Source organism: Cataglyphis hispanica, chromosome 20 (assembly GCF_021464435.1).
Source record: "Cataglyphis hispanica isolate Lineage 1 chromosome 20, ULB_Chis1_1.0, whole genome shotgun sequence".
Classification (NCBI taxonomy): domain Eukaryota; kingdom Metazoa; phylum Arthropoda; class Insecta; order Hymenoptera; family Formicidae; genus Cataglyphis; species Cataglyphis hispanica.
This window is the reverse complement of record NC_065973.1, coordinates 4,261,427-4,278,077: the sequence shown is the minus strand read 5'-3', so window position 1 is coordinate 4,278,077 and position 16,651 is coordinate 4,261,427. Positions and strand designations below refer to the sequence as shown.

Sequence of the window (16,651 nt, the reverse complement as noted above, 5' to 3'; positions counted from 1 at the left end):
TGACAATATCAAAAGTTTATTATAACAATAGCTAATCAATCTTTACAATTTTTGGCAGATATAGCATTTCATCATGCACTTATTTTTCTCTACATACATTAACTAATTATATATAGATATTTTATAACGATATATTTTATATAATGATAAAAAATATTTTATATAATTTCACAATGATATAAAAAAACATATTTGTTAGAGTAAATAGAACTCTTCGTTTTCTATAAATAGAGAATCGTCGGCTTTTATTTCATAAAATTATTTATATGAACTAGGAAATTTTAAGTATAAGCATTATAAGTAATTTGTTCGTTAGTAATCATTTTTTCTTTATGAGATTACACCTCGCTAAAACTCATCATGCCTCGCTAATGCTTCGCCAAAGTCCGTCGCCTGAGATCCGACAAATATGTCGTATTTTTCCAAAATTTCGTCCTTTGTGAGTTTGTGATCCGCATCCGTATCCGCTTCATAAATCAAGTGTCTTGATTCTGCTTCTGCGTGATCAAAATCCGCGGGAATAATCCATGTCTTTACCTGTTTCAAAGCAGAATTCGAATATAGTTTTATCGATTCCAATTTATAACACAAAAAAATATTAATTTTTTTTTTTATTACAATTATAAGACATCAAGTACCTCATCGGCATCCAAGAATCCATCCCCATCTTTGTCTCTGTACAAGGAAAATTGTTCTTTCTCATTCTTTACCCATTCTGGTTCCTCTTCATCCTCACTGCCTTTATACACATCACCTAACAAATTGAAAATTTTTAGTTCAAGAACTGTTTAAGCTATATCTTTCAAGTGCAACAAGAGACATCATTACCAATATATTCTATAAGAGATATCTTTCCATCTCCATCTTTATCAATGTCCTCCATTGTTTCTAGTACTATCACATCCTTCATGTGATCTGCGTGTTCAGCATGAAGAAAAGAAGTGAATTCCTCCTTGGTCAGAGCATCATCCCCATCCAAATCTGCAGCAATCCATCTTCTGCGATCCCTATTCATCATGTGACGGTACGAAAAAGAGTCGTCATCTGATTTATCCTGTTTTTCCTTCTCATATTCATCTATATCGCCATAAACCATGTCTGTATATTCTTTCCAAGATATTTTATCTTTTCCATCCGGATTATGAGATCTCCACTGACGTTCCACATCATCCCTGATATAACGCTGTTGTGTATACATTATCCAATCCTTAAGCTCCTCTTGTGTCACATAGCCATCCTTATCGTTGTCTATTTTATCAACAATTATCCCTAATCTTCTGGTGCTTTCTTCAGGAGTAAGCTGATCAAAGGCTTTAGCCTCTTCCCCAAGGAAAGCTTCATGATCATAAGCTGGATTATGTTGCGAGTTGATATAGTGATCTTCATTGCTAACATCCTAAAATATATATATAGTTTGTTTAATAAATTTTTCAATAACTACAATCGTTTCTTCATTTCTTATATCTTTAATTATATTGTAATAAAAATATTATATTAAGGTTTTAAAGATATTATAAATAATAATATTCTTCTTTAATAATAAAAAACGAAATAAATATTGATATATGGAACTTTTAATTATAATAATCAGAATAATTAATTAATTTAATATTAATTTAATTAATTTAATATTTAATTTTTTTTCTAACCTTGTTTAAAATACGATGCTCCGCGTCCGGCTTCGGGATCGCCGTCGCCAGGATGGAGAAACTGAATAAGATTTGCAGAAACATGAGATGTAGTATTTCACGGAAATGCATCGGCGGTGAAAAGAAAAAAGAATCGTCAGCCGCGAGAAACTCAGCTGAAGATTATCTGAGCGGCGTCTCTCACCAAAACGAAAGCGAGGAATGACAACTCTTCGACCTCGACTTCCACATCAGCAGCAAGAGTTGCAGCGAAACCAAACGCCACACTACCTCCCCACCCTCTTAATTTCGTGCTCCTACGCGCGTCTATGTGCAAAAATGTAGGATTCTTTCGGTCGAGGAACGCTCGTTGGATGTTCGATGGCCGAGATGCTCGTTGGAAGTTCCGCCGAGAAACGAATCCGCAGCCTCCACGTGATTCTATTACGAGAGCCCGGCACTCTTTAAATGGGATACATATATAGAATACTTGTCGCATGTAACTCATATATATAATATAGAATATGTCGTGTGACAGTGTAAAATATATCATATTAGAAAAAAAAAATTAATATATTTGAAAAGTATTCAACTTTTGTACAAGATATTCGAGAAACGAAGAACAAATTTAATAATCATGAAGTTACAAAATTTTGGGAATTAACTTTTGTGCAATTTAGATTTTTTTTTATTTAAATCAACAATGCACAATAAAGCTTGTTTTATAACAGTAATAGATTTATATTATAAACTTGTTGGGATAAAATAGTATTCTCATCGTGTAAACATTTCTTTGCAATCTGCACTTTCTAATAATAAAGTGGCAGAATGAAAAAGAATGAAAATGTTGCACAGTATATTTATGTAGACATATACATGTGAATGAACAGTCCAAAAGTTCACTTTATGGGCACTTAAATAGTTTGCAATGCAAGAGTTTACTGTACAAGAATTGAATGCACAACAATGATTGAATGCATTACAAGAATCTATCTAAGAATTAATATTATTTTAACTTCCAATTATCCATTTAGCTTTTCCAACTACATTTGAAGCAACTCGCACAATATTTCATGGCTTTTCTACTAAAAGAGAATTGTCCAGATATTAATTACAAATATCATATATATTATATACTTGTAAAAAATTTGGACAATGTAAACAATCCTGGTATCATCTATTTATTATCCCTATGTTTATAATGATGCTTCTATTCTGGTATTTCTTTGCTTTTTAGGAATTCCAGTCTTTCTGAATTCACTTCTTTCATTTAGATATTGTTCTGTACATTCTTTGATAAAGTCTTGATTGTAGAACCACTTTTCCATGCACGATTTCATGATTTCATTTTCTTTTCTACACTTTACTACGTTTAACAATCCTGAATTGAGGCAGCAGTCATGGAATTCTACAGAGGAAAAATTAGTTGATACGCTTATTCTTTTTATGGCGATATAAATTAAGTAATTACCTTTAACTTCTTTAATGCATTTTTCCGTTTTAGTTCTATCACGCATCAACTTGGGTATCAGGACATCTTTCTCCACCTTCCTCAAGCTTTTGTCGTCAGGATCACCTAAAATAAATATATAAGTTATTCGAACTTTGAAAGAAAAAAGAATTATAAATATAACCTATTTTAACAACAGTTTTTGATTTGACATAATTTTAGCAACAAAAAAATTATATTTATTCTCTCGTAATATTTTACATTAGAGTGAATCAAAAGAAAAATTTTACCCAGTCCCTTAGGTCCTCCGGCAAGTTTAGGCGATATCACCGAATACGTATCCTTCATTGTTGTGTATTTTACGTTCCATACAGTTGTATTGACACACACACAACATAGGTCTGTTCGTTTTAGCTGAACTGGCTGCACTAATTTAGAGTTTATCTTTTTCTTTTCAATATAGAGAGAAAAAGATAAACTCTGAATTAATGCAGCCAGTTCAGCTAAAACGAACAGACCCCGTTATTGCAATTATACGAGTGACGACTTTCAGAGGGCACGATAAACGTTAGTCAACCGAAATATATGGGAACTTGAAATGGTAGTGGGCTAGTATCATTCTCATCCGGGTTTCGGTTGACATCTCTGTTCGCTCTTTTCTATGGTTCTTTTTCGTCAAGCAACACTGAAGACAACCAACAGGCTGCGCTCGTGATTATGCACATTTGAGGCTTGTCAAACGGTAAAACTTCGAGAGGAATTGTCATTCGGTTCGTCACGACGAAAAGGAAATTCTCTTGTTAAAAACGAATCATCGTAAGAGTAACTTGTATTCTAATCCGATAAAATTGCATAATACGATTCGAGAACCGCCGGGAGATTCAGAATCAACGTAGCGTTCTTTTCTTAACCTTTAAATACTCTCACCACCATGACTCTTCGAATCCCTGAACTGAAGGGCTTTTAAGTGGTGATTATATTTTACGAATATTTCCAGAGTGTAGAATTCAATTGACACATCAAGATGGACAGGCTATTACGGTTAGGCGGTGGAATGCCGGGTTTAAATCAAGGACCACCACCCTCCGATGCACCTGTCGTTGACACAGCTGAACAGGTATTCATTGTTCAGATATTTATATCTTTATTTTTTCATATTGCTTCAGTTTATTTTGTTTTTAAAGGTATACATATCGTCCTTGGCCCTCTTGAAAATGCTCAAGCATGGTCGTGCTGGAGTACCAATGGAAGTGATGGGTTTGATGCTGGGAGAATTTGTTGATGATTATACTGTTCGCGTTATTGATGTCTTTGCTATGCCTCAAACAGGAACAGTAAATATTAAAATGCGTTGAAAAATACATTTGTGTATGATATATATTCTTACGTATATTCTTTATTATCTCAGGGTGTCAGTGTAGAGGCGGTAGATCCAGTGTTTCAAGCAAAGATGTTGGACATGTTGAAGCAGACCGGTCGACCAGAAATGGTAGTGGGCTGGTATCATTCTCATCCAGGTTTCGGTTGCTGGTTGTCCGGAGTGGATATTAACACTCAACAATCTTTTGAGGCTCTTAGCGAAAGAGCTGTAGCTGTTGTCATTGATCCTATACAATCGGTAAAAGGAAAAGTTGTCATTGATGCATTTAGATTAATCAATCCAAACATGATGGTAAGTATATACTTGTGCCGATCGAGATCGATCGTGTGTCTTCTGATGTGATTCTGATATCATGTTGATTGCAGGTCTTGGGACAAGAACCAAGGCAAACAACGTCGAATTTAGGCCATCTACAGAAACCATCGGTTCAAGCGCTGATACATGGATTAAATCGGCATTACTACAGTATTAGTATTAATTATCGTAAAAACGAGTTGGAACAGAAAATGCTGTTGAATTTACATAAAAAGACATGGATGGATGGTCTGACTCTTGCCGAATATTCAGAACATAGTCGACTCAATGAGAATATCGTTTCCGAAATGCTTGAACTTGCAAAGAATTACAACAAGGTGAAACACATAGTGCAATAATTTCAAAACTCTACAAGTACTATGGACATGGAAATGCGATTAAATATTCCAAATTTTTTAATCATAATAATATGATGTGATCTTTACAGGCCTTGGAGGAGGAAGAAAAGATGACACCTGAACAATTAGCAATAAAGAATGTGGGCAAGCAAGATCCGAAACGACATCTTGAGGAAAAAGTGGATACACTAATGGCTACAAATATTGTCCAATGTTTGGGAGCTATGCTTGACACAGTTGTATTTAAATAATTATTTCTCGATATACCACTCGCAATATGATATTTAAAGGAAATATACATCTCTCTTTTTAAAATAAAAGATACTTTTTTTGATATTCACCACTAATACAAACAATTGATGTATGCTAGTTTTGTGTAAATTTTTATTGAAGATACATGTTATCTTGATGAATCTGATGTACTAGACTGAATATTACAAATTGTTGTAAATCATGGTATGTAAATGTTTAACAAACAAAAGAGAAGTATACGATAAATATCTACTAATGAGGTAATATACAATGAAATAAGAGCTTATTGAATGTGACATATTATAATTGATACTGGAATATCTGAGATTTCTTAAAACGTATAATCTTATACTATTATCAATTATGTTCATATTTCAATTGTGTTCATATAATTCATACAGAGGACATACTTTTTACTAAAAATCTATATCAATGACATAAAAATATATAATTCTCGTCTTCATGATTAAAAAAAGAATTTATATGTACAGTGAACTCTCTTAATCATTCTTATCAGCCTTGGAATGATAAGAATTAGATGTAATTTGGAATATTTTACATTAGAATTTGTACTTCTGGAAAATTAATGCCATAGTATCAGCAAATATATAAAAAAGAAAAAATATAATTAATATAAAAAGATTTTTAACCTTTTTTATTAAAATATAACTCAAATAGCACACGTCTCTAAAAGACGATTTAAAGATATTTTTATTGTTCTTTAAACATCTTTAAAATGTCTTTTGGCCTTCTTGTTCTATCTGGATAAGCTAAAATCGAGAAGTTACTGTACAATATATAAAACTAGAAATGGGTTTTTTAAACTAGAAAGAATGTAATATATAATGTCATAAAGAAAATATTTTTATATTTTGCATCACAATCGTCTAATTTTTTTCTTTTCTGCATAAAAAAATCCATCTAACTCGGTGTAGGTTCTCGATTTTTATCCTTTTTTTTCTTCTTTTTCTTTTTCTCTTCCTTTACTGGAGACTCCTATAATATGTAATATACAACAATGTAATAATATATATATATATATAGATAGATAGATATATTCTCAGATTATATATTCAAATTAAAATCATAATCTAATTACCCCACTAGCGCCTTCTTCCATTACTATGGATTCTTCACCTTCTGTGCCTTGCTTCTCTTTGCTCTTTTTCTTTTTTTTGTCTTTTTTCTCCTTCTTTTTGTCTTTTGGTGATGATAATTCCTGTGATGATACTTCTTCTTTCACAGAAACGTTTGTATCTGTTGTATCCTCTTCTCTTTTTCTTTTTCTAGAGCCAACGTCACCGTTTTTCTCCGTCTACATTTTTTTAAATATTTTAATAAATAGTCAAACACACGCACGCACACATAAACATCTACTTATCAAAAAAAAATATTAGAGAAATTAAAAAATTAAAATAATTAAGATTTGCCTTAATTTCTGTCGTTGATGTTGCTGTTGCAGAATAATCTGTGTAATTTTCTAACCATCCTGCAGGTGTGTTTTCATTTGGTTTTCCATATTTATCTAAGGTCCCTTCAAGTACCATACGTTTTTTTTGCAATGCTTTAGGACCTAAACCCCACTTCCTTGGATATGCATCTCTCTCCATGATTACCCTTTTAATTTTTGCAGCTACTCCATGATCACAAGCAGCCATAGTTGGAGAGGTCATCAAAGCTATAGCTAAATACATATAAATAAAATTTTGTGTTTAAATATTATTTAAAAAATCTAAAGTTTTTTAAAAATAAATATAAAAGTTTTTAAAAATAAATATAAAAATTTTGAATTTTTCTTATGAGTTGAAATAGCAGATAAAATATGAAGTTGAATAATGTACATCATTATACTCATAACATAAACATACACATAATTATTTGGATAATTGAAAATCGGAAATATATTTACCAAGTGCAACAGCTTCGCCTTTAGTAGTCACAATTACAATTTCTTGGTTTAACTCTATCCCTTGGTCATACATTATAACACCTGGCAGCATTATTTTAGCTCCGTAACAAATTGCATTTACCTACAAATTCATAAAATAATGCCGTTAAATAAAAATATGTTATTATTAATAAAATTAAATTTAAAAAATCTGTTTTTGTATTAAGAAATAAAAACTCGAATACATACAGCACTGTCCTTCAAAATGATCCTTTTATGATTCACTAATAGTGCTTCTAAAGGTTTTATAACTCTCCTTAGGTAAGATTCATCTCCATGATTGTCATACAACCATTGAGCATCAAGAATGTCATGCATTGTAACCATGGCATCCTTTTCGGATTGAACGCCGGAACGAATCCTCCGGAGTTCTTGCATATTAGCGCCGGTACCTACATACAGCCCGAGATGGACACACATAGTTCTTATGTAAGAGCCAGCTTCACAGCTAACGCGAAACACTCCCATATTAGTTTCCTTGTTGTAATCAAGCAATTCATTTTCATATACTGTCCTTACACGAAGCTGTCTTTTGACTGCCGATATCAATGGTGGCCTTTGGAAGAGAGCACCATGCAACTTTTCCAATGACTGCTTTACCTAAATCATCATATAACATTAATATATGATATCATACAAGATATCTTAGCAATATTCTAATGGCTTACCTTCTGAATACTTTCTGGCGCAGAGTGAAGTTTAAACACAGCAACATATTCCTTTCCAGCTGACTGTTGTGACTTGGCTAATCTGGTCGCCCTGTCTATACAAACTATCAAACATCCTGATACTTTGGGATCCAATGTGCCTGAGTGACCAGTTTTCTCTACCCTTAAAATTCTCTTTATCCAAGCCACTACCTCGTGCGATGATGGATTACATGGTTTGTCTAAGTTGATGCATCCTGACTTTATATACTCTGATAAGCAACGATTAAGCGGGGTAGAACCGCTTGTTAAAGGTGTGAAATGTTTTGTACGTGTGAGCATTTTGTCAAAATTCTGCAATAAATAAATGACAAGTTTCTCATAAATATCTTGTCTGATTATTATTAATGTATGAAAAAGGATTTATAAAAAACCAGATCAACTGACCTTAAACAGTAAAGGCCAATCTTTACATTCCAATTTCACCTCCTCATTGGAGGGTTCTATCTCGCACTTCATCGTCTTTTGAATTTCCCCAAGCGATAGCTTGTTCTTCTTCTTCTTACTTTTATCTACAACAAGACCGATAAAATCTAACCTACATCTTAATGCAAACAATCTTTATGCAGTTATATATGACAAATCTGTTGTTTTTTTTTAACAAAATTTGTTAGATCAAATTTAGCGCGCAAAAGCTATGAATGTGTAAGTATTTTTCGATATTTCCGATAATACTATCATTTTAATCGACCGTGCAACTAAGGAAAAACACGTGTATATCATGAGCTACTACAAGATGGAAACATGACAGAAACCACGCGGCCCGAGACATTATTGACAATCACAATAATGTAAGAAAGCACGAGCATACAAAATTAATTTTGGAAGAAAAGAATTCACGACCGGCATATAAAAATAATATGTATTATTTACCTTCTTCTGCCATTTTTAAGGTAGTGTTATAACACGTGAAACGTGAAGTCGCGTATCACTCCGAATGCAGCAAGATTTCCGGAGTTTGAGCATAAACTAAAGTCGAATAGAAAAGCAACACTAGATTTCAGATTTGCGTTCCAAAATCTACTCGAAATACTGTAGCGTTTGATTGACCAATCAAAACAAAAAGGACAAAAATTTCTTTGTTCTGATTGATCTATGAAACATTGTTCCACTAAAGGTGCGAATTCATAGGACGCACATTTCAGCGTCGTGGTCACGTGACCTGACACTAGTGTAAAAAAAAAGCTGAATTTTCTTAGCTTAGCATCAAGCTGAGTATTGTTGGCCGCATAATATTTTTCTTTATATTTTTAATTAAATGTTTTATTTGCATTAAATGTTTTTATTTGCATTATATCATTTTTTGACTAACTATAAGATATAATATTATAAAATAATAAAATAGAATATAATAAAATAAAATTTAAATTTACATATTTGGGTATTACTTGAATATAAGAATATTTTATTTTATATTTTATATTATAATATTATATTTATATTTTATTTTATTCTTATTTAATTTTTTTTAAATACTTTCTTTTATATATATATTTTTATTATATTTTTTTTTCTGCTTTATTTGTGTTATCATCAAAACGTATCCGAAATAATCGCAACATCGAGAACTATCGAAATCTCGAGACATATGTACACCGAAGTTAATCAAAAAAATATTTTCGAATCATCTTGACAATATAAACGTATTTTCCGACTTTTATATTTAAATAAAAATTATGCTTAGCTAAGAAAATAATTTTTTTTGCCATCTTTAATAAATTCCCATAAATGTTATTTGAATATTCGTTGCAATAAAAAAAAAAGATCAAGTGTCAAGCAAATGTCATGGATCAGCTGATAGCCACAGTAGTGTTTGTGTGTCAGTCGTATCGCTAAACTTGTATGCATTATGCAGTGTAAAAAATTAATAAATGTATACTTGGTACACAAATAAAAAATTGAAGAAAATAAAGGATAACAGAGAATAAAAATGCATCTGTGCTGGATTCACTGCCACAGGAAAGAAATAAAAAAGTATATATATTTGTAACAATCTACAATCTGGTTTGCTCTATTTTTAAACGAATGAATTAAGATACTACATTAACACATCATTATTCCTGACTAACAACAATTCAAACGTCAGTTTGCCATGGATGAACAAAATCCCATTATTTTTTCTCTTTTCGATGTTTCGGTTTCGTCCAAAATTAGAAGCTATGGATCGCACAAACTAACGAAATAAAACACTCTCATGAAATTTTTGCATGATCTGACTACCATCATGGAAGCTTTTATTAATACAGATGTAGCGAGCAGGCAAAGTTATTTTGGGCATGTGCCTGTTAACCCCAGAAATGCAGACATAGATGATTTTAACATTGATTATTACTCATAATCCTGATATATTCTGGGATATTCTCACTAACTTCATTTAAACATGGATCCAGATTTCATAGAAATGGCAAACGAAGTCAAGAACAAAGTCATACTGCACTGGAACTGTCGAGGTCTGGTAGAGTTTCCAGAAGTGATAAGATCACACGGTAGTCATATTCAAGAGATATATCTTAAATGGAACAAGCTTTCTACTCTACCATCCTGGATTATGGAACTTTTTAATGTAACTAACTTGTACATGTACGGCAATCTCATTAAGCAATTGCCCATGGAATTTGGTCAGATGAATCAGTTGACGGTATTGGATCTAAGCGCTAATAAACTGGGACATATCCCTTCCTGCATTGGTAATTTGAGGAATCTAAAGTCTTTATTCTTAAATGACAACTTTGTAGAAAGATTACCAGTTGGTAAGTGTGATTATTAAATATATGTTCTATCATGAAAACAAAAAATTTATTGATTTATCTGATGAATAAAAACAGAATTGAGCAAACTGAGAAATCTGGAAATACTATCTATTTCGGGCAATCAAATTGTTGCACTACCAGAATGGATCGGCTCTCTACCAAAACTTAAAGAATTATATATAGATAACAATCAGCTAAGAGAACTACCTAACAGATTGACATTAGCTCCTGAACTTGCCATGATTTCTGTGTGTTCAAACAGGTTATCATCCATATTAACATTTTTCAAATAAAATTCTATAAAAAATATAAGAAAAAGTTACATTCTAACAAATTAATTCACATTTTTTAACTATATATAATAAATATTTATTACAGGCTGAGATATTTACCATTGAATGGATTTTTATCAGCTCCCTGTATCCGATTTGATGCAAATGAATATTTAAATTATGTGTCATATCCACTTCTACTTCAACTACTTTCACAACTTCGGATGACAGCTATACACAACAGGAGCAGTTTGGCATTTGGGTAAGCTCTTTGAAGATGTCATAATCAGAATATGTATATCAATGTAATTGAAAGAAATCCTGAGCAGCTGTTACTTTATTATATACACAAAGTAATTTTATATAATCTATGTGTGTATTATATACACATGGAATCACAGGTGTTTTAAAACACATTATAACACTACTGTGTTAAATGCAAATATGAAATTGTACATAGAGATGAGAGGTTTGTATGAAATGGACGCCGATGTTATAATCGAATTACCACGGCAGCTTCTAAAAATTCATAAAATTCATGAAAATACGACTTGTTCCCTATGGGAATTAGCCTTGCGAAGAATTTATATCGAGAGGTAATTCAAGAACGTTATGTAAAAATATCAGGAATATCCTCATTTCTATTTCTATAGAGTATGAGTATCTCATATAATTCAACGCAAGTACATTTTAGGTATAAACATACACTCGACGTGTTCACTTCTCCTCCAAACGTGACGATATTCTATGAATCACTTCCCAAAAATACTAAATTGGACTTTACATTGTTTTCTACAAACTATACTTTATACAGTTTATTAATGAACGGACCTGCAAGTATCTGTATAAATACACAATGTCAGCAACCTATATTTACAGAAGCTTGGATCATTATCGGTATAAGCCGTTACGCAGAATCCATGATAATGATAGCTTTATGTTGTAGCAAAAGGTAACATATAAAATAATTGTATAGTACCTGAGTATATATCAGTTTATAAGTCTTTTTCAACTTTGCAGTTGCGCTACTGCATTTGCTACACACTCGAATACGACTATTAAGCTTCATTGGCACTCGATCAATTGATGAATTCTTCTCATTTAGGTATTGATAAGTATTTAATTAATGCATTTCTGTATGTAAAAAGTATTAGGAAAATAAAAATTCTTATTTGTTAAAATCCTGCAACAATATTCTGTAAATTAAATCTCTAGCTTGCTATGTATGATTATATAATTTATTCAGCTATCAAGAGTAAATGTTTCGTTTGATAATGCCCAGTAAGAATTCAAATTCCATGACATAACATAGATTAAATTAAATTATTATAATATTATATGAATATAGCTTTCTAGATATCATTATTCAAGTGACTAGTTTCACTGAATACTACTTTTTTTTATTAAAATATACCTTGTGATTTTGAAATGCGACGTATCTTTTATGTAATGTGTATAAAAAATTAAATTTCTTTTTCTTTTTTAGATTCCATCTCTGTTTTCACATAAAAGCAAGTCGCGGAAAATATTCTCTGATCTATATATATTCTATAAATATTGATTTGATCGTTTACTCAAGCGATCAAAATATCTAACGCTTTGTCGCGATCAAAATTACACTTCACTAATGCCGCGGAGACTTCATCTTCATGGAATCCTAAACTTTTCAATGTACATAAATTCTCATAGTAGATTCTTGCTTTGGATTGATCGTGCTGTGCGAGTATCAGCGCTTTCTCGGCATATTCATTCGGAACACCGCTTTCCTCTAGAGATTGGATGGCCAATAGGTATTCTACTATTTTCTTTTCATGTACACGACCCAGTTCCAACACCGCGCGTGCCGCTCTGCATTTGGGAAATCCCATGTCATTCAACTGTATCACCAACTTTAAATCATCCTCCGTCATATTCGACAATAAATCCGTTGGTGATTTTGCGTGATTCGATGATAACGCATCATCGTGTCTTGCAGTTGCGCACCCGTCACTATCTGGACTCTCCAAATCGGGCCACGGCTTCCAATTCTGTTGTGAGGATAAAATTAGTCATAAACTATATACGGCAAAGAAGAAATTTTTTATTACCTCCATAACAGGCCGTTCCAATTCCTTTTGAAGTTCCTGCATTATTGCTGAAATGCTACGATAATTTTCAACATTAGCTAATTCATCCTCGTCAGCTTGACTGTCTACTTGAGTTTTCGTATTGTCAACTTTCTCTTCTTTAGAAATTTCCGAAGTATCATCGATTGTTAATTCATTTATAATATTCTCCAATTTTCCTGCTGGTATCCATTGTGATCTAGGTTGTAAAACCTACATATAAAAAAAAAATAGATCTTAAGTGTAAGACAAACTTATCTATAACATAATCATTTGATAATAATATTCACTAGAGTTACACAAGAAGAGAGAATGTAACTTTATAAAGTAACTATTAGTTTTTCATTTGCCTGTGCTAATTCCTCCATATCGTTGATAGTTTTTAGTTCCATATTGTCAAAGGGGCTACTTGTGTCATTATCGAAATCGGCATAGTCCAGATCTCCATTGGTCTTCACATGATCTTGAAGATCATTTGCAGGAGGTGACAAAGGTTGTGGTGTAAGTATTGTCGTTTCCGGAGCAGGTGTATTGATAGGTTGTTGTTTTATTTCGCCGCAATCCAGCGACGATAATGGAGGAGTCTCCTTTTTCTCCTTTTTTCTTTTTTCCTTCAATCGAAATTGAAGGGCTTTGTTGTAGGCCTGTCTAGCCTTGCGCCATTCACACATCTGAATACAAATCAATTCATTAGATTAATGATAGATTCGTTTAAATTAAACAAACGAGTTATCGAATAATTTCTCCATGTAGTATATTATAACATGGAACATCAAAATATTATGCACCTAATGATTACCTTCTTGAGTACCGATTTTTCCAAACTGAAGTCATACGTCAACTTTGAGACATCAGGCAAACGATTGTTGTACGCAGCTGGCAGACCAATCTTTCTCGGCGGTTTGTAGGCTTCCGCGATTTTGACATGAACGCCGTCCATATACGAGGCGACTAGGTCACATTGTGCCGATACAGAAGATCGAGTCATTGTCTCCTAGACACGGGGAGAACGATAGGAAATAACCTGCAAAGGGCTCTCATTTTATTCGATCGCATATATCCATCGATACATCACATATATATAATTACAATATAAGTAGTATATAATTACAATTTAATTGAATATCAGATCCCTCTCGCTTTCAAAATTCGCTAGATATTTCTCTAATATCTGAAATGACAAAAATATACTACTATTTTTGACAGATCGAAATAGCCTGGCTGTCACCATTAGTCGCCATATTGCTTTTTAGCAGAGATTCGAACCTTGTTTTCAATCAGCCAAGATTCAAACTTCAGTTTATCATAGGATTTGAATCTCTGCTAGTTTTATTTTTTTTTAATTATATAAGTTATATAAGTATAAAAAGTTTTAATATTTCTTTTCTGTGATATATTGTCGTCAATAACATGAAACCTTGCATAACAAAGAGAATAATAATTATATATGTAATTTCATTTAATTTTATTCTTTACATTATTTTATATTATCAACAATTTGTGTTCCATATTGTCAAATGTCTTCCATATTGCCAATCACATTATATTTTTATAATTTCTAAGAATTTATATATACTTTCGCTATTTTATTTTAATATCACTGAAATGTATTATTTACCATGTCCCAAAATTCACTGTCAGTACTGGAAATCTATAATATACATTATGTTTACAAACTATCGATTTCCAATATCGGCAATAAATTTTGGAACATAGCCATTATACAGCAAGACTTACTACAAAAGTAGATATTATTTTGGACTGTGAATATCACAAATACAGCGTCATATAGTAATAAAATATAAATATGTATATGACTTCCTCAATTAGATATATATAAGTTCTCTCAAAATTATGTACAAATTAGTCTAATAGCATGTCAAATATCCTAAAACTTTCATCGTAGTAGAGGAATCTGTAAATGGCTGGATCTGTCGTTAGGTTGCACTTTATTCTCTAACATAATCTTAGGATTAATGTCTAGTTCCTTTTGCTTTCGCTTGGCTTCAACAGACTTCATATATGCAAGGAAACAAGTCCAAATCAAACTGCATACACTGACGTACACAACGCGATTCCGCTCTGGGATCAGGGTAAAATTGATAGTTTGCAGAATTGGCCATACGCAAATGGCAACCTAGAAGGTAAATAATTTTTCATTAATCTCCTTAATATCATTAACTTATCTGTATTGCGTGAAATGATACCTTGTATGTTGGCCAGAATTTAATTTTGACTTCCTCAATACATTCCGAAACTGGCTTTAATTCAAGAAAACTCATGCCAAAGAAGAAGGAACACATAGCTGCAGGAGTATACGTAACTTGCTCAACCAAAGCCTGTAATTATTTTATGATTAGTTAATTATTATCTGGAGTTATTTAATTAATTTTTTTTTCGTATGTGAATTAATTTTTAAAAAAAATTTACAAAAAAATTAGCTTATGTATATAAGATGTTATAAATATTTTTTATACATGCATATACCTTAGTGATCGCAGACTTTAAATCTGCTCTCGGCCAAAGATAAGACGCGCATTTTAACCAGCAGTACAATGTAGGTGCTACATAAAGGCTACCGTACAAACTAAATCGCATAACTTCCGCGAAATTAAATTCCTCTTTGCCCATTATTTTCTGTTGCAACAGGTTCGCGGTTGGCCATATAACCGAATAAGATGCCATGCCTCGAACGATCGGGTATTTCTGCGAGATCTCGCGAAATTTTACAAATATTATGCGCATTTTCGATATGTTGTTCCTGTTTGCAGAAATATATAAATTATCGAATTAAAATTAAATTTCTAAACTATAAATAAACTGAATTACTGAATGATTAAATCATTCGAAATAGTTTGGGTTTGGAATAGCGCGCCAAAAGTATGTATGCACAGTGCTTCAAAAAGAATCGCATGGGATGTTTTTCACGGAAAAGAAAAATATCAAAAAGTTAATCCAAATCGCTTTGAATAAACTTTCGAGAAAATTGAATTATTCTCGGTCCCTAAATGTGTCAATTTTAAAAAATGATCTCTTTTTTTCAAATTATACATGTCTGCACATATCTCTCCATTTTTTCAAAAAGCCTTTTCTTATCTATAGGACATACGTGTTTCGTAATTTTACGATTCATTACGTCATAGGTGAATTGAGAAACACGAGAAGTTACCTTTCAGGTAGCATTACCGAGAACAAAGAACCGAACGAGTAGCACTAATAACAATAATAAAAGTTACAACGCTCGTTGGTGAACGCGCTCGCTGCAACTTTGACAGATCGCAGCGTTGTGTGTGTCGGTGTGCGTGTCGCCGCGATACGGATCGGTGCATCTGGAGCGCGTGTGTCTTGCTGTGACGCGACGCCGATGATGACTGACAGTCTTCGTCGTGTCTGCATTGCGTTGAAGGAACACGTGCCCATCGACGATGACGAAATCGATCCATTCTTATCTGTCCTTGGTACGCGATCCGCTAATTTTCCGCTGAATCGATCGTGTTGCGAAATC

At 32.5% G+C, this 16,651-nt stretch overlaps 7 protein-coding genes across 9 annotated transcripts; 2 read left to right on the top strand and 5 right to left on the bottom strand.

The window, feature by feature from the left end:
• Positions 1 to 2,061, bottom strand: LOC126857092 (calumenin-B). The gene is made up of 4 exons (XM_050606210.1): positions 1,650 to 2,061; positions 829 to 1,396; positions 639 to 754; positions 1 to 537 (listed from the first exon to the last, which is right to left on the bottom strand). Exons 1-4 carry the CDS (start codon positions 1,758 to 1,760, stop codon positions 349 to 351), a joined length of 984 nt encoding a protein of 327 aa, XP_050462167.1. The 5' UTR covers positions 1,761 to 2,061; the 3' UTR covers positions 1 to 348.
• A 396-nt stretch (positions 2,062 to 2,457) lies between these two features.
• On the bottom strand, positions 2,458 to 3,500 carry LOC126857096 (COX assembly mitochondrial protein homolog). The gene is made up of 3 exons (XM_050606216.1): positions 3,369 to 3,500; positions 3,100 to 3,204; positions 2,458 to 3,036 (listed from the first exon to the last, which is right to left on the bottom strand). The coding sequence occupies exons 1-3, from the start codon at positions 3,424 to 3,426 to the stop codon at positions 2,825 to 2,827; spliced, it is 375 nt and encodes a 124-aa protein (XP_050462173.1). The 5' UTR covers positions 3,427 to 3,500; the 3' UTR covers positions 2,458 to 2,824.
• Positions 3,367 to 5,432, top strand: LOC126857093 (26S proteasome non-ATPase regulatory subunit 14). Its single transcript, XM_050606211.1, has 7 exons — positions 3,367 to 3,477; positions 3,516 to 3,894; positions 4,076 to 4,195; positions 4,263 to 4,412; positions 4,487 to 4,750; positions 4,825 to 5,091; positions 5,202 to 5,432. The coding sequence occupies exons 3-7, from the start codon at positions 4,103 to 4,105 to the stop codon at positions 5,361 to 5,363; spliced, it is 936 nt and encodes a 311-aa protein (XP_050462168.1). The 5' UTR covers positions 3,367 to 3,477; positions 3,516 to 3,894; positions 4,076 to 4,102; the 3' UTR covers positions 5,364 to 5,432.
• Positions 5,433 to 6,212: 780 nt separating this feature from the next.
• LOC126857091 (H/ACA ribonucleoprotein complex subunit 4) lies at positions 6,213 to 8,982 on the bottom strand. Its single transcript, XM_050606209.1, has 8 exons — positions 8,893 to 8,982; positions 8,407 to 8,531; positions 7,981 to 8,313; positions 7,502 to 7,912; positions 7,274 to 7,394; positions 6,795 to 7,048; positions 6,464 to 6,679; positions 6,213 to 6,360 (listed from the first exon to the last, which is right to left on the bottom strand). The coding sequence occupies exons 1-8, from the start codon at positions 8,903 to 8,905 to the stop codon at positions 6,286 to 6,288; spliced, it is 1,548 nt and encodes a 515-aa protein (XP_050462166.1). The 5' UTR covers positions 8,906 to 8,982; the 3' UTR covers positions 6,213 to 6,285.
• Positions 8,983 to 9,628: 646 nt separating this feature from the next.
• On the top strand, positions 9,629 to 12,678 carry LOC126857105 (protein lap1-like). 3 transcript variants are annotated; one of them, XM_050606231.1, is made up of 7 exons: positions 9,629 to 9,993; positions 10,410 to 10,769; positions 10,845 to 11,031; positions 11,148 to 11,303; positions 11,443 to 11,637; positions 11,736 to 11,993; positions 12,062 to 12,222. In XM_050606231.1, the coding sequence occupies exons 2-7, from the start codon at positions 10,421 to 10,423 to the stop codon at positions 12,126 to 12,128; spliced, it is 1,212 nt and encodes a 403-aa protein (XP_050462188.1). In that variant the 5' UTR covers positions 9,629 to 9,993; positions 10,410 to 10,420; the 3' UTR covers positions 12,129 to 12,222. The 3 variants fall into 3 exon arrangements, with proteins under 3 accessions (XP_050462188.1, XP_050462187.1, XP_050462186.1); XM_050606230.1 differs by lacking the exon at positions 9,629 to 9,993 and adding an exon at positions 12,528 to 12,678 and having other exon boundaries at positions 10,400 to 10,769; positions 12,062 to 12,146; XM_050606229.1 differs by lacking the exon at positions 9,629 to 9,993 and having other exon boundaries at positions 10,400 to 10,769.
• On the bottom strand, positions 12,616 to 14,405 carry LOC126857106 (ubiquitin-associated protein 1). The gene is made up of 5 exons (XM_050606232.1): positions 14,258 to 14,405; positions 13,946 to 14,170; positions 13,497 to 13,817; positions 13,129 to 13,359; positions 12,616 to 13,068 (listed from the first exon to the last, which is right to left on the bottom strand). Exons 2-5 carry the CDS (start codon positions 14,132 to 14,134, stop codon positions 12,616 to 12,618), a joined length of 1,194 nt encoding a protein of 397 aa, XP_050462189.1. The 5' UTR covers positions 14,135 to 14,170; positions 14,258 to 14,405.
• Positions 14,406 to 14,596: 191 nt separating this feature from the next.
• LOC126857108 (mpv17-like protein) lies at positions 14,597 to 16,520 on the bottom strand. The gene is made up of 4 exons (XM_050606236.1): positions 16,316 to 16,520; positions 15,634 to 15,907; positions 15,354 to 15,485; positions 14,597 to 15,283 (listed from the first exon to the last, which is right to left on the bottom strand). The coding sequence occupies exons 1-4, from the start codon at positions 16,327 to 16,329 to the stop codon at positions 15,044 to 15,046; spliced, it is 660 nt and encodes a 219-aa protein (XP_050462193.1). The 5' UTR covers positions 16,330 to 16,520; the 3' UTR covers positions 14,597 to 15,043.
• Positions 16,521 to 16,651: the final 131 nt, after the last annotated feature.